The sequence below is a fragment of the Monodon monoceros genome, unplaced genomic scaffold (assembly GCF_005190385.1).
Source record: "Monodon monoceros isolate NGI ecotype Baffin Bay Population unplaced genomic scaffold, NGI_Narwhal_1 Super_Scaffold_22, whole genome shotgun sequence".
NCBI classification, from domain to species: Eukaryota; Metazoa; Chordata; class Mammalia; order Artiodactyla; family Monodontidae; genus Monodon; species Monodon monoceros.
In genome coordinates, this window is record NW_021703779.1 from 59,644,560 (window position 1) to 59,669,479 (window position 24,920).

General features: G+C 41.3%; 1 protein-coding gene across 1 annotated transcript; it reads left to right on the forward strand.

The window, feature by feature from the left end:
- Positions 1 to 11,202: 11,202 nt before the first annotated feature.
- On the forward strand, positions 11,203 to 24,826 carry NONO (non-POU domain containing octamer binding). Its single transcript, XM_029240782.1, has 11 exons — positions 11,203 to 11,308; positions 16,709 to 16,868; positions 18,009 to 18,202; positions 19,440 to 19,741; positions 20,635 to 20,730; positions 20,926 to 21,122; positions 21,466 to 21,550; positions 21,981 to 22,083; positions 22,666 to 22,705; positions 22,934 to 23,043; positions 23,780 to 24,826. Exons 2-11 carry the CDS (start codon positions 16,718 to 16,720, stop codon positions 23,912 to 23,914), a joined length of 1,413 nt encoding a protein of 470 aa, XP_029096615.1. The 5' UTR covers positions 11,203 to 11,308; positions 16,709 to 16,717; the 3' UTR covers positions 23,915 to 24,826.
- Positions 24,827 to 24,920: the final 94 nt, after the last annotated feature.

The window sequence follows — 24,920 nt, forward strand, 5'->3', positions numbered from 1 at the left end:
GCCCCTCCTCCCCTTGTCTGCAGCCTCGGGCCCCCCAACCATTCTGAGACTCAGAGTTGTGGGGTGTCTTAAGCCTGGTCTCCAGCCACCCAGGGCGAGTTAAATGGCTCTGGCTCAGTGACAACGCCTATGCAGTAACCGTTACTGCCTGATGACCCCAAAACCAGGTCCTGCAAAGACATTCCCCCACTCCTTCCACGGTCTTAGGGTAAGTTCTGAGATCTTCTCCCTGAGTCTTCGCGCAGGAGCCCCCAGCGTTATCTCTTCAGTAGTTTTCCTCACCGATGCCGACAGCTCTCCTTCCTCCTTTCTCTGTCTCTCTGTCTCTGTCTCCCTCCCAACCTCTTTCTGTCCTTGTCCCTCTCTCTCTCCCCCCCCCCCCCCTCTGGCGCGCACTCTCTCTCTCTCCCGGTCTCTTTTTGTCTCGTCTCTGTCTCTCAGGCTCTCTTAGGCAAGAGCACGCACGCGCGCGCGCACACACACACTCCCCCTCCTGGATGGTCCTTAGCGTGTGGGTGTGGCTGGGGTTGAAGCTAGGGAAGTGGGGTAGGGGGAGGAGGCATTAGCATTAGGCCTACTGGCTTTAAAAAATGTGTGCCAGGATCCATTCTCAGTCCCCATTAGAGTTAGAGCACTTTACAATCCCCGCTCTCTCCACTTTCCCACTCCGACCCCTAAATGCTGGAGGGTATTTAGTATCTGAGATACTAGAAGAGGCTCAGGCTGGAAAGGAGTCCCATCACATTTTTAGGTTTGGTGTCCAGTGCCTGCTCTGGCCTGCCTCTTTGACCTGGGCCTTTCTTCCTTCCCACACTAAGCCTCTGCTAGCCTTGTAGTCCCCCGGAGTTTTATCCTCCCTTATCTCATTCACTTTCTCAGAAACCTTATCCTTCCTGGCTCCCCTCATGGCCTTGAGGTTATCTTTGCTCTCTCCTATATACAGAGATAAAAGCAAGAGTTTTCCCCTTTAGGTTTCCCAAACGCAGCTTTCTCTTTATCTTAACCAGTATACTGTGCACCCATCTCACACCTTCTGCTTATTTCTGTGTCCCTGTACCTCCTTTTGCATTTTCAATTTGTTCCATCTCAGTTGGGTCACGTCGTTCTTTTGTATTGCCTGCCCTTCTCAACACATGCTTGGATCCTTGACTGCTCTGGTTGTGGAGAATGCCTGGTTTCAAACTGAGGGGAGACAATCTAAAGGGGACTGATGGTGTATTCAGAGGCAATGTGTGTGAGTTCTGGAGACAGATAGACCAGAATTCTAATCTCAACTCTGCCTGCTTTTTAACCAGTTGACTTTGGATTTGTCTCTTGTCAAGTCACCAGGTCTTATTTTTCTCATCTTTAAAACAGAGATAAGAAAACCATCTAAATGTACAGTAGAAAATTGGTCAAATCAATTTTGGTTATATTCATACAATGGATGTAGTAATTAACAACCGTTACTACAAATTACTATTTTGCTGCAAACATAAAACTACTCTAAAAGATAAAGTCTGCAGGGGCTTCCCTGGTGGCGCAGTGGTTGAGAATCTGCCTGCTAATGCAGGGGACACGGGTTCGAGCCCTGGTCTGGGAGGATCCCACATGCCATGGAGCAACTAGGCCCGTAAGCCACAACTACTGAGCCTGCGCGTCTGTAGCCTGTGCTCTGCAACAAGAGAGGCCGTGATAGTGAGAGGCGAGAGCACCACAATGAAGAGTGGCCCCCGCTTGCCACAACTAGAGAAAGCCCTTGCACAGAAACGAAAACCCAACACAGCAAAAATAAATAAATTAATTAATAAACTCCTACCCCCCAACATCTTCTTTAAAAAAAAAAAACAAAAAATAAAGTCTATTAAAAAAGCAAATGAGACATGAAAACGCTCCAGATATAATGTTACATTTTTTACAGGAGTTAAAATATGATACCAACTTTGTAGAGAAATTCTATATACATGTATACTTAGAAAAAGACTGGAAAGAAATACTGGGGATAATGATACCGCATAGCAATGCTACTAAGATTGAGGTGTGCACTTGCCTGACATATAGCAGGTGTTTAATAGATACTTGTTACTATTATAAGAGAAATAGAGCTGACTTATGAAAGGTTTGGGACTTCACACCCAGGAACCTTCATGTCCTTAAAATAAATATCTACTTTTTCTCTTTGAGTAAGCCAAGAGTGCCCATAGTTGATAGGTTTGAGTATGTATCAGCCACAGATGAAAAGCTCTAACATAAATGGGCTGATGGGGGATGACAGGGAAGGTGTTGAGTAAGAGTATGGCCTGCAATTCAACACTCTCATTTTCAGCCTTGTTACATTTATGGCATAGTACTCAATTCTGTTACTTGTTATTCACCATTTATAAAGCACTCCTAAAGCTCTGTAAATACTATAAGACAGGTAAAAACTCAGTCCCTGTCTTCATGAGAGTTCTTTCATTTTAATTATATATATACTTTTCTGATTACAAAAATATAAATGTTCACTGTAAAAGTTTTGGAAAGCATAGAAGGTCTGAAGAAGAAAGCAATGATCACTTTTATCCTATCCATCATACCTGGAGATAACCACTACTCTTTTTGATGTATATCCTTCCAGTCCTTTGTTTTCTTTTTGCATACTTTTTTTTTTGCAAAATTGGAATTATCTTGTACAATATGTTCTACAACATAATTGTAATGGCTGTATATTATTCCATCATTTGCATGTGCCCTGCTTTACTTAACTACGCTGGGTGTCAAACTTTTATTATTTTTTTATGACAGGCAAGGCTACATGTAACTTGATCAAACAATTGGATCTATTCTATTTGGCAGCCATTTGATTAGAGTGAAGTTCACTCTTTAGAACCGACTCTGGAAACATATGGATTCTTATTTAATGTCTTATACCATTCTAAAGTACCATGGAATGAAGAAAAGGAAATATCCATTTAGAGAGACTTTGGGGAAATGCTAGACTGTGAGCTCCTCAGCAATAGGGACCAGTTCTTACTCATCTCTGTCTCCAGCATCTAGCATAGTCCTTGATATGTTTGTTGGATGAATTGGTGGATGAATGAATAAGGGAGAGAGAGGGGGAAAAAAGCCTCAATGAACTCAAATTGTAGTAATATTTCTATAATATAAGGAAAGAGGTAAGAGTGAAGCAAGAGGGGAGCAAAGGCAGGCAGGCAAAGATAAGGAATCTTCATCTTTATCTTTAAAAAGAATACTACTACTCAGCCATAAAAAAGAATGAAATAATGCCATTTGCAGCAACATGGGTGGACCTAGAGATGATAATACTAAGTGAAGTAAGTCAGAAAGAGAAAGACAAATACCACATGATATCACTTATATGTGGAATCTAAAATATAATGCAAACAAACCTATCTATGAAACAGAAACAGACTCACAGACATAAAGAACAGACTTGTGGTTGCCAAGGGGGAGGGGGTTGGGGGAGGGAAGGAGTGGGAGTTTGGGGTCAGTGGATGCAAACTATTATATATAGAATAGATAAAAAAGAAGGCCCTCCTGACTGTACAGCACAGGGAATTGTATTCAATATCTTGTGATAAACCATCATGGAAAAGAATATAGGGACTTCTCTGGTGGCACAGTGGTTAAGAATCCACCTGCCAATGCTGGGGACATGGGTTCCATCCCTGGTCTGGGAAGATCCCCCATGCCTAGGAGCAACTAAGCCCGCGAGCCACAACTACTGAAACCTACGTGCTCTAGGGCCTGCGTGCCACAACTACTGAGCCCGTGTGCTGCAATTACTGAAGCCTGCGTGCCTAGAGCCCATGCTCCACAACAAGAAAAGCCACCGCAATGAGAAGCCTGTGCACCGCAGCAAAGAGTAGCCCCCGCTCACCGCAACTAGAGAAAGCCCGCGCACAGCAACAAAGACCCAACGCAGCCAAAAATAAATAAAAATAATTTTAAAAAGAATATAAAAAAGAGTGTGTATATATGTATAACTGCATCACTTTGCTGTACAGCAGAAATCAACACAACATTGTAAATCAACTATACTTCAATAAAAAATTAAGCAGAGAGTCAATAACACTGCTTCAGTGAAAATTATCAAACGAATATTCTATTGAGAGCAAAATTCTTTTAGTATTGCTAAGAAAGTTTTAAAACACAATATTATTTGAAACTTTAAAAAAAAAGAAGAAAAATGAGTGAAATGTAGTAAAAGCGCGCCTATTCCTCCTTGTCAGCAAGTCCAACGGTGGCAGTCTGATTTAGTGTGATTCTGACTACACGCCACTCTTTAACATTCACTCTCTCCTGTCCAAACATCTCTCCCAATTTGGGAGGCAACATATCCTAATTCACTCCACAGGAGGTCAACTGACTTTATGAGACACACACCCTAGGGTCTATATGGGTTCCAGGATCTCTGCAGGACTTTCTGCTATGGTGCTGTCCCTTGGGAAATCAACTTAGGTTATTATTACTTCTTTAGGTCCCACTTATACTTTCTTTTTTTTTTAATAAGAGCTTTACTGAGATAGAATTCATATACTATACAATTTGCCCATTTAAAGTATACAACTTAATGGATTTTAGTATATTCACAGATATGTGCAACCATTAATGACCACAGTCGATTTTACATTTTCATCATTTTAAAAAGAAACCTTGTACCCTTTAGCTATCTTCCCCCATCTCTCCATCTCCCAAAGCCTTATGCAAGCACTGTTCTACTTCTTTTCTCCATAGATTCCCCTATTCTGAACATTTCATATAAATAGAATCATATAATATGTGGTCTTTTGTGACTGGCTTTTTCCACTTAGCATGTTTTCAAGATTCATCCATGTTGTAGCATGTATCAGAACTTCATTACTTTTTTATGACTGAATAATATCTCATTGTACAGATATACCGTATTTGCTTAACCATTCATCATTTGATGTACCTTTTGGCTATTATGAATAACGCTGCTATAAACATTCACTTTTACAAGCTTTTATGTGAACACGTTTTCAGTTCTCTTGGGTAGGTAACTGGGAGTTGGGACTTCCCTGGTGGTGCAGTGGTTAAGAATCCGCCTGCCAATGCAGGGGACATGGGTTCGAGCCCTGGTCTGGGAAGATCCTACGTGCCGTGGCGCAACTAAGCCCGTGCACCCTAGAGCCCTGCGCGCTGCGACTACGGAGCCCACGCACCTAGAGCCCATGCTCCGCAACAAGAGAAGCCACTGCAATGAGAAGCCCACGCACCTCAACGAAGAGTAGCCTCCACTCGTCGCAACTAGAGAAGGCCCGCGTGCAGCAACGAAGACCCAATGCAGCCAAAAAAAAGATAACTGGGAGTGGCATTTCTGGATCAAATGGTAACTTTATGTTTAATTGTTTGAGGAACTGCCAAATTGTCTTCCAAAGTAGCTGCACTATTTTATATTCCCACCAGCAGAGTTCCAGTTTCTCCACATCCTTGCTAACACTTATTTGATTAATCAAAGTCCATTTATTTAGCTCTTCTTTAATTTCTTCCAACAATGTTTTATAGTTTTCAGAGTATATTTTTGCATTCTTTTGTTAAGTTTGTCCCTAAGCATTTTATTCTTTTTCATGTTATTGTAAATAGAATTGTTTCTTAATTTCATTTTCAAATTGTTCATTGCAAGTAAATAGGAATTCAATTGACATTTGTATATTGATCTTGTAGCATGCAACCCTGCTGAACTCATTTATTAGTTCTAATCTTTTTTTAGTGGATTCCTTAGGATTTTCTGTATACAAGATCATGTCATCTACAAGCAGAGATAGTTTTACTTCTTCCTTTCCATTTTGGATACCTTTTATTGCTTTCTCTTGCCAATTACCCTGGCTAGAACCTCTAGTACAATGTTGAATACAGGTGGTATCCACTTATAGTTCTTGTACACTAGGCCATTCCCTTTTTGTTTTTTTTTTTTGATTGATGTTACCTGTTTATCTAGTTACTTGGTAATTTACTGAGGACAGAAGTCATCCTTAGTACTGAAAAACCCCATATTATTATGTTCAGTATCTTGAAAATATTCAATAAGTATTATGTGATTGATAATGATAATTAGAAAAAAAATTGACCTCTCAGAGCCTTGCTTTGACCCTTTTCGTCTGTTGCTTGGCTGGCTCCTCTCACCTTAAACCAAAATGCACTAATTGACTTACCCTCTGCCTCTATTTCCTATCCTGGTTATAACCAGACAACAAGGCACCCAAACCAGAAACCTTCAAATCATTCTAGTCTTCTACTCCTTACCTCCTACGTTTAATTGATTAAGTCCCCTTGATCCTACCTTCTAATTATTTAGATTTGGTTTCCTCTTCTCTATCCCTACAACCACTGTCTTAGTTCAGGCCTTCCCCACCTTTCACCTGAAATTATTATTATTTTATTTTATTTTATTTATTTATTATAAATTTATTTAGTTTTTAGTTTTGGTTGCGTTGGGCCTTCGTTGCTGTGCGCGGGCTTTCTCTAGTTGTGGTGAGTGGGGGCTACTCTTTGTTGTGGTGCATGGGCTTCTCAATGTGGTGGCTTCTCTGGTTGCGGAGCACGGGCTCTAGGCGCGTGGGCTCAGTAGTTGTGGCTCGCAGGCCCTAGAGCACAGGCTCAGTAGTTGTGGCACACGGGCTTAGTTGCTCTGTGGCATGTGGGATCTTCCCGGACCACAGCTCGAACCCATGTCCCCTGCATTGGCAGGCTGATTCTTAACCACTGCGCCACCAGGGAAGTCCCTCACCTGAAATTATTATGATTGTATTCTAGCCGGTGTCCTTATCTTCTAGCTTATCTCCTCCAATCTTTTCTACATACTGTTGCCAGGGTGATTGTGGTAAGCTGAGTAATACTCGCCCCCCCCAAAAAAAGAAAAGATATCCATGTCCTAATTCCTAGAGCCTGTGAAGGTTACCTTATATGGCAAAAAAAAGTAGGACTTTGCAGATGTGATTAAGTTAAGGATCTTTTTTTTTTAATATTTATCTTTTGGCCACACCGGGTCTTAGTTGTGGCATGTGGGCTCTTCACTGCCACGTGCGGGATCTTTAGTTGTGGCATGCAGGATCTACTTCCCTGACCAGGGATCGAACTCGGGTCCCCTGCACTGAGCATGGAGTCTTAACTGGTGGACCACCAGGGCAATCCCAGGTTAAGGATCTTAAGATGCGGAGGTTTTCCAGGTGGTCCCTAAATATAATGACAAGCGTTGTTATAAGAGAGAGGCAGGACTTCCCTGGTGGCACAGTGTATTTTTGAATGTTTCCTTCAATAAGAATCTGCCTGCCAATGCAGGGGACATGGATTCGATCCCTGGTCCGGGAAGATCCCACGTGCCATGGAGCGACTAAGCCCATGCGCCACAACTACAGTGCCTGTGCTCTAGAGCCCACGAGCCACAACTACTGAGCCCATGTGCCACAACTACTGAAGCCTGTGCACCTAGAGCCCGTGCTCCACAACAAGAGAAGCCACCGCAATGAGAAGCCCCCACTCCTCAACGAAGAGTAGCCTCCGCTCACCACAACTAGAGAAAATTGACAGGCAGCAACGAAGACCCAAGGCAGCCAAAAATAAATAAATAAATTTATTTTAAAAAATAAAAAAATAAAACTTAAAAAAGAAGACAAAAAAAAACAATCTGTGGGGCTTCCCTGGTGGCACAGTGGTTGAGAGTCCGCCTGCTGATGCAGGGGACACGGGTTGATGCCCTGGTCCGGGAAGATCCCACATGCCACGGAGCGGCTAGGCCCGTGAGCCATGGCCGCTGAGCCTGCGTGTCCGGAGCCTGTGCTCCGCAACAGGAGAGGCCACAACAGCGAGAGGCCCACGTACAGCAAAAAAAAAAAAAAAAAAGCAATCTGTTTCATGAAATCATATGATTTTTTTTAACATCTCTGTTGGAGTATAATTGCTTTATAATGGTATGTTAGTTTCTGCTGTATAACAAAGTGAATCGGCTATACATATACATATATCCCCATATCTCCTCCCTCTTGCGTCTCCCTCCTACCCTCCCTATCCCACCCCTCAAGGTGGCCACAAAGCATATGATTTTAAATGGAGATAATTTACCAGTGATAAAATATGAGACCTATAAATGTCTTTTAATTCATTCTCTTTACCAATCTACTCGTCCTCAACATGAACAATATGCTTCAGTGTACTGAGTAGTAATGAAAAGAAAAACCATAAGTATGAGTATATTATTCTCAGCTGACTTCCTCAATGCATTTTCCAGTGGTATCTTTTTTTCCTAGCATAGATTAGCAATGAATCCACACCAGGCAAAGGATCTTGTTCATAACATAAAGTGTGCATTTGGTGGGGGCACACCCAGCATCAGTGAAAGCCTCATAAAATAAGGGCTTGCTATTCTTTGGGATTTCAGTCAGTGCACATTAAAAAAGTATCTGTAGTTGCTAGCACTTTTATAGCCTCTCAGTGGAAGTTAACAGTGGCCAGAAGGGACTAACTTTATTTTGCTTTTAAAAGAAGGCATGAAAACACGTCCACCAAAACTCATGGACCACATCTACAGAGCTGATAAGGGACTAGTTTAAAAAAAAATTCAACACCTTGTTGACAAGGCTCTCAGGGAATTTAACCCGGAAGTTATTCTCTTTTTCTTAACCACTGTGCCACCAGGGAAGCCCAATATACTTCTGTGTATTTTTGAATGTTTCCTTCAATAAGTATATATTACTTTTAAAATAAGAAAAAAAACCCATTATTTTTACAAAACCCTTCAATATCTCTCCATCACCTACAGATTAAAGTAAAAAATTCTAAGCATGGCACAGGCCCTTAATTGTTTGGCCTATGTCTATCTCTCTAGGCTAATTTCCTGTCACTCAGCCTCCCCACTTCTCTTCAGCCATGACAAATTACCTAAAACATAGGTCATTCTGTCTCTGACCCTTTGCACACTGATCTCTCTGACTTCAGCTTCTTAGTTAAGACCCAATTCAAAGGTGCTCTTTTCTGTGAAGGCATTCTTGATCCACTCAAGCAGAGCTACCTTTACCTCTAATATGATACTATTATTTTATTTGCCTACAGTATTGAAGTTATTTGTTTACATTAACATTTCTCTGCTTATGTTGTGATTGCCTTGAGGAGCTACACAAAAGTACAACAATTTTTCTTTTCATTTGTTATTTTAGTTTTTCAATGGTGTAAACAGCTGTCGTGATTAACAAAGTATAAGTTCATTAAAATGGTATTGAATCCATAGTAGCTTTATTTATTTATTTATTTATTTATGGCTGCATTGGGTCTCCGTTGCTGCACGTGGGCTTTCTCTAGTTGCAGCGAGCGGGGTCTACTCTTTGTTGTGGTGTGCAGGCTTCTCATTGCAGTGGCTTCTCTTGTTGCTGAGCATGGGCTCTATGCGTGCAGGCTTCAGTAGTTGTAGCGTGTGGGCTTCAGTAGTTGTGGCATACAGGCTCAGTAGTTGTGGCATACAGGCTTAGTTGCTCCACAGCATGTGGGATCTTCCTGGACCAGGGCACAAACCCGTGTCCCCTGCATTGGCAGGCAGATTCTTAACCACTGTGCCACCAGGGAAGTCCCATAGTAGCTTTTTTGTAACTATGTATTTTTTCACTTAACAGATACTAGAAACCATCATGCTGGAGTCTCTAAAATATTAGATATGAAAAGTCCTCATAGATGTTTATGCATTTATATGGAAAGATAGCTAAAGTATTTTAAGTGAGAAAGTCATGGCTCAGAAAAATATGTATAGCTTAATCCTACATGTATAAAAAGGTATGAAGTTTTCCCTTTGACCAGGACAGTACAAACATAGAAAATAGAAAAGCAATAATGTCATAATTGTAATCACTGGGATGAATAGAGGGAGAGACTTTTCTCTTTTTACTCTTGGGTATTGTTTGATTTTTTTTTCTGTAAGCAAGAAAAAAATGGCTTTTTCAGAATAGAGGAATTCTTTTTTCATAATAGAGGTGTTATTTATTCTCAAAAATAACAATTCCATTGGTCTAGATATGTCCAATATGGTAGCCACTAGCCATATGAGACTACTTAATTTTAGCTAATTAAAATGAAATGGAATTAACAATTCAGTTCCTCACTTGCACTCATCATATTTCAAGCCCTCAATGGCCACATATGGCCGGTAGCTACTGTACTGAACAGAGAAGATATAGAGCATTTCTGTCATTGCAGAAGGTTCTAGACAGGCTCTAGATCACTGTGTCCCCACGTAAGGTGGAGCCAGTCGGAACACCCTGAAACCTTGAGTGTGAATTAGTTAATTAGTGGGAATTAACTACAAACACCTATCACTTGAGTGTTGTAGCCCTTGATTAACCACAGGGCTAGTTAGGCGTTACTGAAAAATGAAGGTGATTACCTAATTGGCATCCTTTGGAATATAGAATCAGTCTGATCTGGAGGCCTACAATGTATCCATGGCAATGATGACACCTGTTGAGTCTCTCTGTAAATCATGAGAATAGTGATGTTTGGACTGCTGGGTTCCCTGGTTACCATGGAAATGAGGGTACTGGTTACAGTTCTTTGTAATCACACAGAGACTAAAGTATCGATCCCCCTCCCCCATCCCTTTCTATAACCATAGCCATAGTGATGACTATTTCAGCTGGGCTTTAGGAGTAAACCCGGCAGCAGGAGAAGCAACTAGAAAATCAGATTAAGTAAGGAGTGTCAGAGTGCAAGCCCTAATGAGGAAGTGTGAAAAAAGAAACATGGCGGGGCATTTTTTCAGTAGGCAAAGTCTAGATCTACTACACTGAATACAATGACATTGTTACTCTAGCTTCTTGTACAGGCGCAGTGCAGGAATTCTCAGAGCACGCCTACGCGCACATTTTCTCCCCTTCTGTTTCACTCTCCACTTTCCTCTCCCCCTTTTTTCCCCTCTCCTTTCGCCCTCCCATCACTTGGTCTTTCGGTCTTTCAGTCAGTCCGTTGACGTCTCTCCTTCCAACCCTTTATCCCCCTCCCCCCTTCCTTTTCCGCCTCTAGCGGACGCAACTTGCGCATGCGCACTCGGTACAAAGCCTCGCTCTTTGTCCCCAACTGTCGTTCACACGAACTCAAGTCTTTCGCATTCGGTAGCCAATAAGATCGAAGAAATCGTGGAAAACCGATTCCGCCTCTGGAGATAAACGTTGATTGGCAGGTAAGATAACCAATAGAGAACGCCACTTTGTAGCCCTTGGGAGCCACAGAGCTCCGTCGTCTGGTTTCCGGCGGTCGCGCGCTCTTTTCTCGGGACGGTGGAGGCCGTGTAGCGTCGCCTTTACTCTGAGGAGAAAACAGTCGGTAGAGGGTGAGTTTGGGGACGACTTAGTTCTTGTTCGAGAGGGGAGTAGGATTTTTCGCGACAGTCGGTGAAGATAGAGGCGAGAGCGAGGCTGGGTTTGGAGGGAGTTGGGCCGTTCGTTCCGAGGCCTCTTGAGGCCTTGTCCCCGCCGCCACACGGCCTCCTCAGCCCACCCGCGGAGGCCCATCGCTCTCCCCTCGCCTCGCCTTCGGCTTTAACCTGGTTCCCGTTTCCCTTCCCGCCTCTTTTCTTTGTGCGACACATCTTGGAATCTGAGCCCTGTCAGTAAGTTCCCCGGCCCTTGAGCCGACCTGGGCCTGAGGGTGTGGGGTCTATTATCCGAGAGCCCTGAAGTCGCGGCTGCAGGAGGAGGCGCTTTGTCGGGTGCTCCTCCTCTCGACCTCTTGAGGCCATTAATTCCGGAGGAGAAAGCGCCCCCCCTCCCAGCGATATTTTTTTGTAGAAACTCTTAGCTGGGAAGTTCATCTGCTAGTCCAGACCTCGCCGCTTTCCTAGGCAGGTTCCTGGAGGCTTTTTTTTTTTTTGGGTCTTGTTGCCTAGCTACTCGACCCATCTATGACATCACTTTTTAAAATGAAAATGAATGTTATGGATTTTCTATCGGGTATTTTACATTTGGAAAAATTATTGTCGTAAGTTGATGCTTTTCTTTGTGTTCTTAACAGAGAAGTCGAGGTTAGAGAGGACTGGGAGGCACTTTGCTATCTTCGGTGGAAGTTGAGGTAGATGTAGGGGGTAGAGTTGCCAGATGAAATACAGGACACCTCGTTAGATTTGAATTTCACGTAGGCAACAGATTATTTTTTAGTATACGTTGCATGGGACTTATACTAAAAATCATTCATTTTTTAACACCTGAAATTCAAATTTAACTGTAGTGTGTTTTTATTTGATACGTCTGGCAACTCTAATGGGAGGGTGCTGGTTGCACTTACATTGTTTCTTTGTCCGACTTCTTATTACTAAAGGTGTTAAGAGACTCTTAGGAAAGGACCTTACCATGCCAGTGTCTCCTACAGCTTTCAGGCTGGTGCACATCCAGGCAGCCATCTCCGTCTGGTAGACTTTTACTAGATATACCCCCACAGTTTCCACTTAAAAAGTTGATCCTTTTCCTGAAAATTAAGGGGACATTTATTTAGATTTCAGATATATGTGATGTAGTGTTTGGTCTGTACCTGAACAACATTTGTGCAGTTGTGTTGCAAATAGCACCAGCTTTTCTAACATAAATATGTGTTTTCTCTCAAGAAAGTCCATCAGGGTTAGACTTAAGGGCAGATAAGTAGACAGAAATCCTTAGTAATGATCTTTATGCTTTGTTCTTTTCTCAGAGGCCCATGGTTAGGGGGCAGTGAATTTATTACCAAGATACCTGCACATACTTACAAATTATATTGGTGGTCATCATCAGAAGTACATTATAGGGACAACACTTACTGACTACTTGCTACTTTGTGGGCACTGTTTTAGGTGATTTATACAATATTTAGTGTTCACCGTTGAATGCCTGCTTGGGAAATAAAAAACTGAAAGGAAAGATTATAAAGATTGGCAGTATGGAGACATTTATTCAACACAAAAAGGTAGGCAGTTTGGTTGTAAAAATATTTTTGCTAGAATGCAGAAGAGCAGGGGAAGAATGTAATTGATGACATTTGTCTAACTGGAGCACCCACCATATGTAGAAATAAGGGTAGTGGTTGCCAGCAGGAACAAGTGACCTCATTTAGTCAAAATAACCAGCCCTGTGAGATAGATGTTACAGGTGAGGAAACTGAGGCTCAGAAGTTAAGTGACATTTTAGTTTTTTGGATTCTGAACTCTAAAATCAAGGTGAGCTTGATTACACAGTTTGTAGCATAGGGATGAGTATGAGCTTTAGAGTTCAACAGACCTGAGTTCTACTCCATGCTCCATCACATTTTTGTGTGACCTTGGATGTGCATCAGTTTTCTTATTCAGAAGAATGATAGTTATGAGCATTAAATGAGATAATACGGACTTAGCACAGTGCCTGACATATAGTGGTCAATAAATATCTGGTATTATCATCTCAACTACCAGGCTACACTTTCTAAAACCAAAAATAACCTCCCTTGAAGTAATTCTAAATGGTTTAGGACATCCCAGTGCTCAAGATCATTTCTACTAAGTTGTAAAATGGCTTTTTTTGAAATGGAGTGGTGAGGTGTGGTTAGGATGTAAATATAGAGTTTTTAATATTTCAGTTTTGAGTGGATCGCTATAAGGATTTCTGTTAACATATACATTGTGGGTTCCTGAATGGGATGCAGGGTATTGAGGCTGGGGCCACTGACTCTTATATTAAAGGCTGGAGGAAAAAAAAAGAGGCTCCTTGGATTCTAGCCAGAGGTAAGAACTAGTTGGAGAAATGGCTGTGGATAATTCAAGTTTCTGCTGTAGGTCACTTTGGGGTCAGGGGAATGGAGGTGTTTGATTCATGGGATTCAAATAGGAAAAGATCTGGTTCTAATGCCCACTTACCTATCCTCACCTGTAGCTGGAGTAGACTTTAAATTTTGTGTTTTAATTTCCTACTTTTATATCTTGTTTTTAAAAACATTTTTTAAGGTATCCCATTTGCTGTGAAACTGGTACACTTATTCATGGTGCTTAAAGTTGTTACACTATGTGGCAAGAGTCACAAAGGCATTTAATTATTCTATTTTTAAGAATTTATCCTAAGGAAATAAACAGAAAGCTATAAGCAAGAAGGTATTTATTTCAGCATTGTAATAGGAAAAAGCTGAAAACAGCCTAAATGTCTCATAGGGAGTAGTTTAGTAAATTAGTGTACATCCAATTGGACTTTATGTAGCCATTAACAAGTATAATTAAGTTGACACTATAGAAATGGGGAAAGGGTGAATATACAACAATGCATTTATGATTGCAGTTTTGAAATGATAGTGTATGTTTTGAATGTAAATAAGCAAAAATGGAAATTGTGGGAGGAATATTTAGTCATGGAGGTGCCCCAAGATTTAGCTGTGAGCATTGTTTATAATGGTGAAAAGTTAGAAACAGCCCAAGTGTCCCAACACAATAGGGGCTTGGTTGACAGCTGAATACTTTGTCTGCTAACAGTAAATGTAGAAGATTTAGTGACATGGAATATACCATTTAGAATACATACAAATTATAAATCAGTGACTGAAAGGGTATACCAAAATGTTAACAGTGACTTTTGTAGTGGTGGGTCTTTGGGGTTTTCTTTATTTTTATTTCTACGTTTTCTATGTTAAAGATGTATTTTGTACCTTATTAATGAGAAACAAAAGATTGATGAAATGATACAAATGAGAATTCAAGTCTTGGCTTGAATGTCAGGTTTCTAGTGAGGCTAACCTCACAGGTCTGTTTAAAATTGCAATCTTCCCCCTTCCGCTCCCTGTCCATTTTTTCCCCCCCTCCACCCCCTTTTCTTTATTTTCCCCTACACTTAACCTCTTCTTAAGTACTGTGTAATTTAATTATTATATATATTGTTTTCTCTCACTGGAAGGCTATCACTGCTGAAGGCAAGAATCTGCTTTGTTCATTGAGGCATCCCAAGCACCTAGAATAGTGCCTAGCAAATAGTAAGCATTCAGTGAATATTTGTTGAATGAATTAGTTTAAAAAATTAGTAAAAAAAATTACCAATTTACAAGCAGGACAGATTTCATTTTTGCCCACCTTCTGTTTCTTATCTACATTCATGCATTTAAAAAAACACTTCCCCTCTTAAAGCATCAAACATTTTTAATGTTTACGTGGTCTTTATAATTTTTAATGCCATGTAACATTCCGTTGTATAGATGTACCACAATTTATTAAAAACACTGCCCCTAATTTTGGGTACCTAAGTCATTTTTATCATTTTTGTTACCAGAAAGCCCATAACAGTGAGTATTTCTTGGATGTAGTTTTAAATTTTAAAATGATATTCTTAGGATAAATTACTGGAAGTAGAATTCCTGAGTTAAAAGAATAGGAACATCTTGATAGCTCTTGTTATCTATTGTCTTATGAAACAACTTTTGGATACAGAACTTAATTGCATTGATGTTTTCAGTTTTGGTGGGATATGATATAAAATGTATTAGAAAGTTTTTATACACATAGAAGTATTCTTATATACCCATAATCCAAAATCAACAGTTACTAAGCCTTTGTCACATTTTTTTTGTCTGAGGAATATAATTTATTTTAAAGGAATCATGATGTTAATAATAGAGTATTCAGGGAAAAGGTCCTTTTCTGCATCTTTCCTTCAGTTAAATCTGACTGGAGGGTCCTGTGTTGAGGGGAAAAGATTCAGGATTGATTTTGCCCTTTAATTTACTGGAGAACTGCCTTTGGATGAGGAAGATGGTCCTCACTTTGTTAACCTGATCCATTAGGAAATTTCCATTTTAAAACCATCAACTTGTGTATTCAGTCTGGATTATACCAGGAGTTTTCATTTAATCTTATGCTGCTTTTTTTTTTTTTTTTTTGGCCACACCTGTGTGGCTTATGGGATCTCAGTTCTCCAGCCAGGGATTTAACTCAGGCCACAGCAGTGAAAGCCCAGAATCCTAACCACTAGGCCACCAGGGAACTCCCTTATGTTGATTTTTAAATGACAGAATTTAAGATTTTATGAGTGTATAATTTTGTATTTGCTGCTTTTATTGCTTTGGTAGTCGTTTATTTTTCCATTGTGATTAATAGCAGTATTTACCAAGTGTTTAGTATATGCCAGTACAGAACTAGTGTTTTCACATACTCATTAATCTTTATAGCTACTTTGAGAGGTAGGTATTTTTATTATTCCCTTTATAACAACTTAAGAAACTGGTGCAGAAGTAATTTACTAAGTAGTACATGGCTAGTAAGTAAGTATTAGGACCATGCTTCAAATCTAAGTATATCTAACTCCACAGCCCATACTTTTCCTGCTGTTCATTCCACAGTATCTACTGTAAGCTAGGACTGCAAGGTACCAGAGAAGAACAAGACTTATTATTAGTCCTTGTGATAACTAGAATCTGTTTTAGTCATTGTGTTTTAAAGTGTGCTTTAATATTATGATAAGGCCAATTTTTAGGGAGTAGATTCTTTTGGGAAAGTAGTTTCCTATTAATCCATATAGTTACTGAACTGGAAGTTTCCTCAAGTCATTCTAGTGCAAGCTGTTCTTATCTAGTACTTGTCTAGTTTCTATGTACAACATAACTGCTAGTGCTGGTGGTTTTTAGATTTTTGAATTGTACTCCTTTGCCATACTTGTTAAAAATAATACCAAAGGTGATTAATGACATACAAGTCATCAGGAAGATGGCTGATTGTGCTCTTAGCACTGAATGTATTTGACCTTCTACCGTTTCTTTTTAGGGTGCAAAAATGCAGAGCAATAAAACTTTTAACTTGGAGAAACAAAACCACACTCCAAGGAAACATCATCAGCATCACCATCAGCAGCACCACCAGCAGCAACAGCAGCAGCCACCACCTCCACCAATACCTGCAAATGGGCAACAAGCCAGCAGCCAAAGTGAGTACATGCTAGGTAGTGGGGTAGAAATAGGTCCCTTCTTGGGAATAGTTTCTTGATTTTTAGATTAGATTCTTGGGATTATAAAGTAATGGGCCTTTGTAGCACACCTTTGTTGTTCTTTTCTCTATTTACCTCTTAATACTTAGGATAGAAAAAGGCTGATTCTCTGAAATAAGGAGCAGACATGTAGGATAGCAGTTGAGTACAGGTTGCTTTGCTGCATTGGCACATTCTGTTGATAAACAGATGGCTGCATGCTTTACCTCAGAGCTTGGTTCTTAGAGGTAATCATCAGATGACTAGTACATAGAGAAAATATAGAAAAGGTCTTTAAGACTTAATGGAGAAGAAATCTGGTATTAAGTATTATATTTTTATCTTGGGGCCTGTGCCACCCCATTTTTTTAAAAAATATTTATTTATTTATTTGATTGCACCGGGTCTTAGTTGCAGCAGGCAAGCTTCCCAGTTGTGGCATGCGAACTCACTCCCAGCCTTGGCATGCATGTGGGATCTAGTTCCCTGACCAGGGATCAAACCCGAGCCCCCTGCATTGGGAGCCCGGAGTCCTGTACACTGTGCCACCAGGGAAGTCTGTGTGCCACTCCATTTTTAATCAGAGTAAAAGGTCTTTAAAGGTATGTTTCCATCCATTCAGCAAATTTTGAGCACCTGTTGTGTGCCTCTAAGACTACAACCAACCTCAACCCTCTTTTATTTCCAGAGATTCCTACAAAGAATACTCTTCCCTAACTCATTCTTTTCATTCCATTACCCCAAGCCTGAAAGAATGGGAACTGTTAAGGTTATGAAGATTAGTGAGGGATTGGGAAATGGAACAATTATGTTTTAAATGTAAAAATCTGATCCCTTCTGATCTAGGGCTCCTTGACTTGCTTAATTTTCTCTTTCTCTCTCTGAGTTAGTCCGGGGTGGCTCCTGGCCCATAGTAGAGTTGTTGAGAAGTCTCCCCAGATCTCTGCCTACTGCTTTCACATTCTAAGGTGCAATTTACCGATAAGTGGTTAGTGGATAGATTCCATTGGGAAATGGTGTTTGACTTCTCTACAGCAATTATATTGCCCATCTAGCGGCAGTTGTAACTCTTTGAGAATGTGACTGTGTGTCTTCTCTCAGATGAAGGCTTGACTATTGACCTGAAGAATTTTAGGAAACCAGGAGAGAAGACCTTCACCCAGCGTAGCCGGCTCTTTGTGGGCAATCTTCCTCCTGACATCACTGAGGAGGAAATGAGGAAACTATTTGAGAAATATGGGAAGGCAGGCGAAGTCTTCATTCATAAGGACAAGGGCTTTGGCTTTATCCGCTTGGTGAGCAACTGTGGGCTTTTAGAGCATGTGCTCTAAAAGGTGGGGAAGCTGGGCAATGATGGATATGGAAAGTTAGGCAGTAGAAATAATTCTCAGATGATATTAAAAGCTTATAGTTATAGTTGGTGGAACAGGACAAAAATGCAGATTTTATTTTAATTTTTCCTCATAGGTTTTTGTTTTGTTTCAAGGACAACATAGGTTTATTTGCCTAGGACTCTGGGGATAAAGTATGCCCTTTGGAACTTTTTTTGTTTTAATTCGGAAATTTTAAACATACAGAAGTGGAGCGAATAGTATAATGGACCTGCATGTACTCGTTACCCAGCTTCAGTAACTATCAACTCATAGTTAATTTTGTTTTATCTCTACCCTTCTATTTACTGCTCCCCACAAATATTTTAATAAATTAGACTTTATCCCAAAAAAAAATGAAAAAAGGTTTTTATTTTAGTAATGATCAAGGTTTATATAATTTATTTCCAAAGCCCTTACACACATATGTTATCTCACTTAAGATTCGTCAAAACGTTGAGGGAACAGTTTTATTTGTATCTATTTTTTAAAAAATTTTAAGTGTAGGTCTTTTAAAAAATCTGATTTGATTTAGGAAATTTGTTTAAGTGCATGGGGGAAACCTTTCTGGGCATTATCTAGCTCCATAAATGAGGGACATAATGTGCTAGCAAGATCACTGGATGTTACGGTCAGAACTAGTCTTCATTCCAGATCTACCACTAACTATATAGGCAAGTCATTTTTTCTAGGGCTCAGCTTCCTCTTCAGTAATGTGGAGGGTCCCATCAAGGTCTGTGGTTCTAAAGAGGCCTCTTGTAGGGCGTAGTGATTCTGGTTAAACTTGTATGTAGCTAGCAAAAATTAAAATAATTCTGGCTGCTGTATTTTAAGGGTAGGCTTTATGATGGTCATTCTTGTCCAGATGATCTGTTAACACTTCAGAGAATAGCCTATGATACCAGTGACCATGTAAGTGGTATTAACTCTAGAATTTCCAGTTGATATATTGCAAGACCATCAGAGAAATTAGGCTAACCAAAGAGTTATCTGAAACACCTGACTCCATTCTTCCAGTTCTATCCATGTTTCTTTGTATGCTTGTTGCCAAGGGTTTTTTGGGTTTTTTTGGAGACATTGAGCTATTCTTCTTGAGGCTCTTGATGGCTGTGTAGGTGATCTTCGTCCAACTGAGTTATTCTGACTTTCCTCTGCTTCCTAGGAAACACGAACCCTAGCAGAGATTGCCAAAGTGGAACTGGACAACATGCCGCTCCGTGGAAAGCAGCTGCGTGTGCGCTTTGCCTGCCATAGTGCATCCCTTACAGTCCGAAACCTTCCTCAGTATGTGTCCAATGAACTGCTGGAGGAAGCCTTTTCTGTGTTCGGCCAGGTGGAGAGGGCTGTAGTCATTGTGGATGATCGAGGAAGGCCCTCAGGAAAAGGCATTGTTGAATTCTCAGGGAAGCCAGCGGCTCGGAAAGCTCTGGACAGATGCAGTGAAGGCTCCTTCCTGCTAACCACGTGAGTGAGGGGTCATTTTCAGAAACATACCTTAAATGCTACTTCCTTCTGTGGTCTGGGGAGCTAGCCTTTAAGAACCATGTTCCTGTGTTCATTTAAAGACTTTTGATATAAATCAGCTCTAGTAGAGTTTTCAGTGTACTCTTAAATTAATGGAAATGGTATGAGGATTAAAAAATAAACCTTTGCAGTCTTTCAGTAGGTTGTCATTTAATCAGTGTTAAGTCTCCCCTTATGGTGAAGTTTTAGAACTCTAAAAAGTTGTTTTGTGCATGTAGCATCTCTCTTAGTATTTACCCCAAGTTGTTACCTTGAGTTCTGTAGATACCATATATAAAGGCTGCACTTGGAACGTCCCTGATGGCCCAGTGGTTAAGAATCTGTCTGGCAATACAGGGGACATGGGTTTGATCCCTGGTCCGGGAAGATCCCACGTGCCACGGAGCAACTAAGCCCATGCGCCACAATACTGAGCCCACATACCACAACGACTGAAGCCCGTGTGCCTAGAGCCAGTGCTCTTCAACAAGAGAAGCCACCATGATGAGAAGCCCCCACACCACAACGAAGAGTAGCCCCTGCTCACCGCAACTAGAGAAAGCCTATGCGCAGCAGCAAAGACCCAATGCAGCCAAAAAAATAAATAAAATTTAAAAATAAATAAATAAAGGCTGCACTTAAGTCCTCCACCTACTTAAAGACTGTATTCAGAGATCTGAAACGTGACTCTATCCTGTCAACCCCAGATTCCACATAATGCCATTAAAAGGGCATGGTTACTTAGGACTGGGTATAAAAACCCCTTCAGAAGTATGTTTAATTGTCCAGTCCTGACCCCTAACTAGTTCACTGTGCTGGTATAATTTGATTAACACTGAGCGTCTCTCTCCCAGATTTCCTCGACCTGTGACTGTGGAGCCCATGGACCAGTTAGATGATGAAGAGGGACTCCCAGAGAAGCTGGTTATAAAGAACCAGCAATTTCACAAGTATGTGGTCCTGATAGATTCCCTGTTAGGTGTTTGCCTGTTCTTAAGGAAGCTTGTAAAGAGATGTGTAAAAGAGGCACATCTTTGCTGTATGTGTTCACTGGCAGCCATCGTCTTGGCCCTCGGGAGGAATGTAGTGTTTCGTTGGGAAAATCTTGGACAAAAGTTTTAGTAACCTAGGAACCTTGTGTATAGGGAGCGAGAGCAGCCACCCAGATTTGCACAGCCTGGCTCCTTTGAGTATGAGTATGCCATGCGCTGGAAGGCACTTATTGAGATGGAGAAGCAGCAGCAGGACCAAGTGGACCGAAACATTAAGGAAGCTCGTGAGAAGCTGGAGATGGAGATGGAGGCCGCTCGCCATGAGCACCAGGTCATGCTAATGAGGCAGGGTGAGTATCGGCCTGTAAGTCTTATAACTAGAAGGAGGACAGAGTAACTTTTTTCAGGAGTTTCTTTATCAATCAGTAGAGAAAGGCCTAAACTTCAACTTTTATTCTCTGAAATATTTTGTTGATCTTGGTAGGCAAATGAGCTTGGAGATGTGGCAGAGGATACTGGATTCTGTGGAGAAGGAAATAATAGGTTTGACTTCATTTTTGGAATCTGGATACCTCGGATGGCCACTCAGGGATTAAATATCCCCTTTGCTTTCTGGATCTATCTTTATGGAAAATTACTGGCCCTATATGAGGATCATGAAGAATACTCTCAATCAGTCTGTTGTTTTCATAGATTTGATGAGGCGTCAAGAAGAACTTAGGAGGATGGAAGAGCTGCACAATCAAGAAGTGCAAAAACGAAAGCAGCTGGAGCTCAGGTAACTCTTTTCTCCAACCCTTTTTATCTGACAACTTAAAAATGTAATGTCTCTCTCCTGTTTCCTACCACCATGCTACCTCATGCATTTGTAAATATGTTGGCAAATATTTCCTGGCTGCTTCTCAAGTTCTCCCTTTAGATGGGAGATGTTTCAGGTACCCATGGTTCTAGGAGTTCCTGGGACTGCACTAAAGAGGAAAGCAGCTGAGTGCTGGTCTTATGAGACTGGCTCCTTTGGGAAAGAACTTTTTTCCCTGAAGGACACATCTGGGTTGTTTTAGGGCTGGGCACATTTAACAGTGAGTTTCCTGGAGAGCTATGATAGTTTTCAGTAGGCTCTTGATCTCCTTGGCTGAGTCCCCTATTAAGATAATCTGTTCGAGTTTTGGAATGCCTCTGCTTAAATATCTTGGTGACTTCTCTGTTAGGCAGGAAGAGGAGCGCAGGCGCCGTGAGGAAGAGATGCGGCGGCAACAAGAAGAAATGATGCGACGACAGCAGGAAGGATTCAAGGGAACATTCCCTGATGCGGTATTATCTCCCATGTGCCCATGATATGAAAAACTCATCATGAATTATCCATTAGGATTATTAAAACACACTAGGCTATGACCAATTTTTCCATTCTATGACACTCCTTATAGAAAGAAGCATTCATAGGAAGGAAAGGTAAGGTTTGAAGAGGAACTCTTCTTGCCTCACAGGCAATTTAGGATGAAAAGCTGGGAGGCCATTGTATGCTGTTTAAACTCAGTGACTGCAGGATCAGATAGACCCAGTCCTGTAGCAGCCTTGACTGGTCTTCTGATGTCCTTGGCAGTTGTACAGGTTGGAGCCCTAGAAGAAATCAGCTATGTCTCTCCTTTTCTTTCATCTTTCCTTCTGTTCCTAATAGGAAACCCTGACTTGTGTCCTAGTAGCTCTAATCTTGAATTCATTGTACAGCTGTAATGAGTTCAAGGAGCTGTTGTTGATGTTCTTCCTCAGCTTGGTCTCAGTGCACTTAGGATGTGTTATCACTGTCTACTTCCCTTAGTATGTGGGCCTCAGTGGATTGTGGTAGAATGAATGCAGTGCTGTCGTGGACTGTCTTGAGTATTTTTTGTTTTTCAGAGAGAGCAGGAGATACGAATGGGCCAGATGGCTATGGGAGGTAAGGACTTAAGGGGTTAATGGCTCTGATTTCCTTTTTTGTCTCGTCTCTGGTAAACTAGGTAGCTTCTCCTACCTAGCCCAAATTTAAGAGGCTTGACATTTCTGGGAGCATCATTTTGGTGGGAGGGTAACATGTCTTAGCCCAGAGATCTTGAATTATTTCCTTTGGCATAGAAAAAGACTGACAATCTCTGTCTCCTATACTGATCACACTGCTCTGCTTTAGGTGCTATGGGCATAAACAACAGAGGCGCTATGCCCCCTGCTCCTGTGCCAGCTGGTACCCCAGCTCCTCCAGGACCTGCCACTATGATGCCAGATGGAACCTTGGGATTGGTAATAAACTGCAGGGCCTTATAGTAACTCTAAATGGTAATAGGAGGAGGAAAGACTTTGCCTTCGTGATCCCTGGGCCTGCCACAATTTTGCTACAGATAACAGTTTTTAGGATCACTGTTATCCATAAAATATTACCTCAAGATCTTTGTTTGGAGTCTTGTGCAAACCCAGTCTCAAACTATATTTTACCCAGGAGTTAAGCAAATAACTGTCTGACTGGGTAGTCTTGATTGACTGTTTAGTTGCTACCCTGGGTGAACAGGTTCTTCTTTGGAGGGAAGGCAACGAAGGCTAGGCATTATCACATAAAATAGATGTGTGAGTCCAAAAGCTTTATGGCTCATACAATCCTGAGGTGGTTTTAGTTCTACTGTCAAAATGTTTCAGTTAGATAGGCTTAAGGTTGCTGAAGAGTGATGGCCTGCCCTCGTCCATATACCTGGTTCAGGAAAAAGGACTTGGCTAGCACTTATCCAGCCTAGGAATTTAGTAAGTAATATTGCTTAGCATGTAGAAATACGAATAAAAAGTTAAAGGTAGGATGGTTGGGTAGGACTGTATTTCAGGCTACTTTCCTTTTAGGGATAGCCACTAGAGTTCTAAACAGGCTTGGTCAACCCTACCATCAGGAGCCTTGAATAGTTGGGTGGAAATGGCCTCTGGGGAGGGACTACAGATGGGTGGGAAGCTAGGGCATAGGTTCTATTATAACATTGCTCTCTTTCTCTTTAAGACTCCACCAACAACTGAACGCTTTGGCCAAGCTGCTACAATGGAAGGAATTGGGGCAATTGGTGGAACCCCTCCTGCATTCAACCGTGCAGCTCCTGGAGCTGAATTTGCTCCAAACAAACGTCGCCGATACTAATAAAAATTGCAGTGTCTAGTTTCCCAAAACCCTTAAAAGAAGGACCCTTTTTGGACTAGTTGAATTCTACCCTGGAAAAGTGTACTAGGTGAATTCTACCCTGGAAAAGTGTTAGGGATTCCTCCCGATAGTTAGGTCTTCCCTGCCTGTAGTACTCTAGGGAGTATGCTGGAGGCAGAGGGTAAGGGAGGGGCGATATTTAACAAATCAGTTCTGTGTGGTATATCCTTTAACTAACCAGTTCTGTGTGGTGCATTCCTAAAGTTTCATGTGATTGTTGAGAGCCTGAGGGGCGGGGAGCCATGACAAAATGGATCCAGTTAGGGCCATTAATCTTAATCATTCCACTCTTTGTCCACCCTGTTCTATTTGCTTTCTTGTCCTTACACCCCCCATCCCAGAGACACTGCCACATATACCACAAAAACCAAACATCCCCCAATGACCTTGGCCCCATTGCTCCATTCACTCCCAGGTGGGAATTCAGGCAGATGTCCACAGAGGTCACAGGCAACATACATACGGTTCTGTTATATCCCATATATTATGCCTTTGTGTCCTAAGGAAGACATTTTCTCTTAGAGATTTTCATTTAGTTTATCTTTAAAAAAACTGTTGTGTTAAACTTGCCTCCATCTTTTTCTTGGGTAAGGACAACTCAGAAATGGCCCTTTTGTGTCTATGATATTGCTGTTCACAGCTTTTCTTGATAGGCCTAGTACAATCTTGAGAATAGGGTTGCTGTATGCTGAAGGTCAGGCAGTAGCTCTTAGCTTTGCCTATCTTAGGTAGTTATGCTGTGCATTTTTTATTGGTGTACCATGATTGATTTGTCCCTGATACCTTTGGAGTTTTTCTGAGAAATGCAGTAATGCAACATCAACTTATTAAAATACATTTTAAGCCTTTTAATTTTCTGTGCTGTTTTTGAAGGGGCAAGGAGGGAGGGGAGTTCTGCCTCAGATGAGCACAAGGCTATAAGAATAATCCTTTATGACCTTTTGCT

What these genes read in the sequence shown, in the direction of transcription:
- NONO (XM_029240782.1), top strand. Translation starts at nt 16,718, where the DNA reads ATGCAGAGCAATAAAACTTTTAACTTGGAGAAACAAAACCACACTCCA. An exon ending in GGCTCCTTCCTGCTAACCAC is followed by an intron (nt 19,742 to 20,634) that starts GTGAGTGAGGGG and finishes TCTCTCTCCCAG; the next exon opens with ATTTCCTCGACCTGTGACTG. An exon ending in CGAAAGCAGCTGGAGCTCAG is followed by an intron (nt 21,551 to 21,980) that starts GTAACTCTTTTC and finishes CTTCTCTGTTAG; the next exon opens with GCAGGAAGAGGAGCGCAGGC.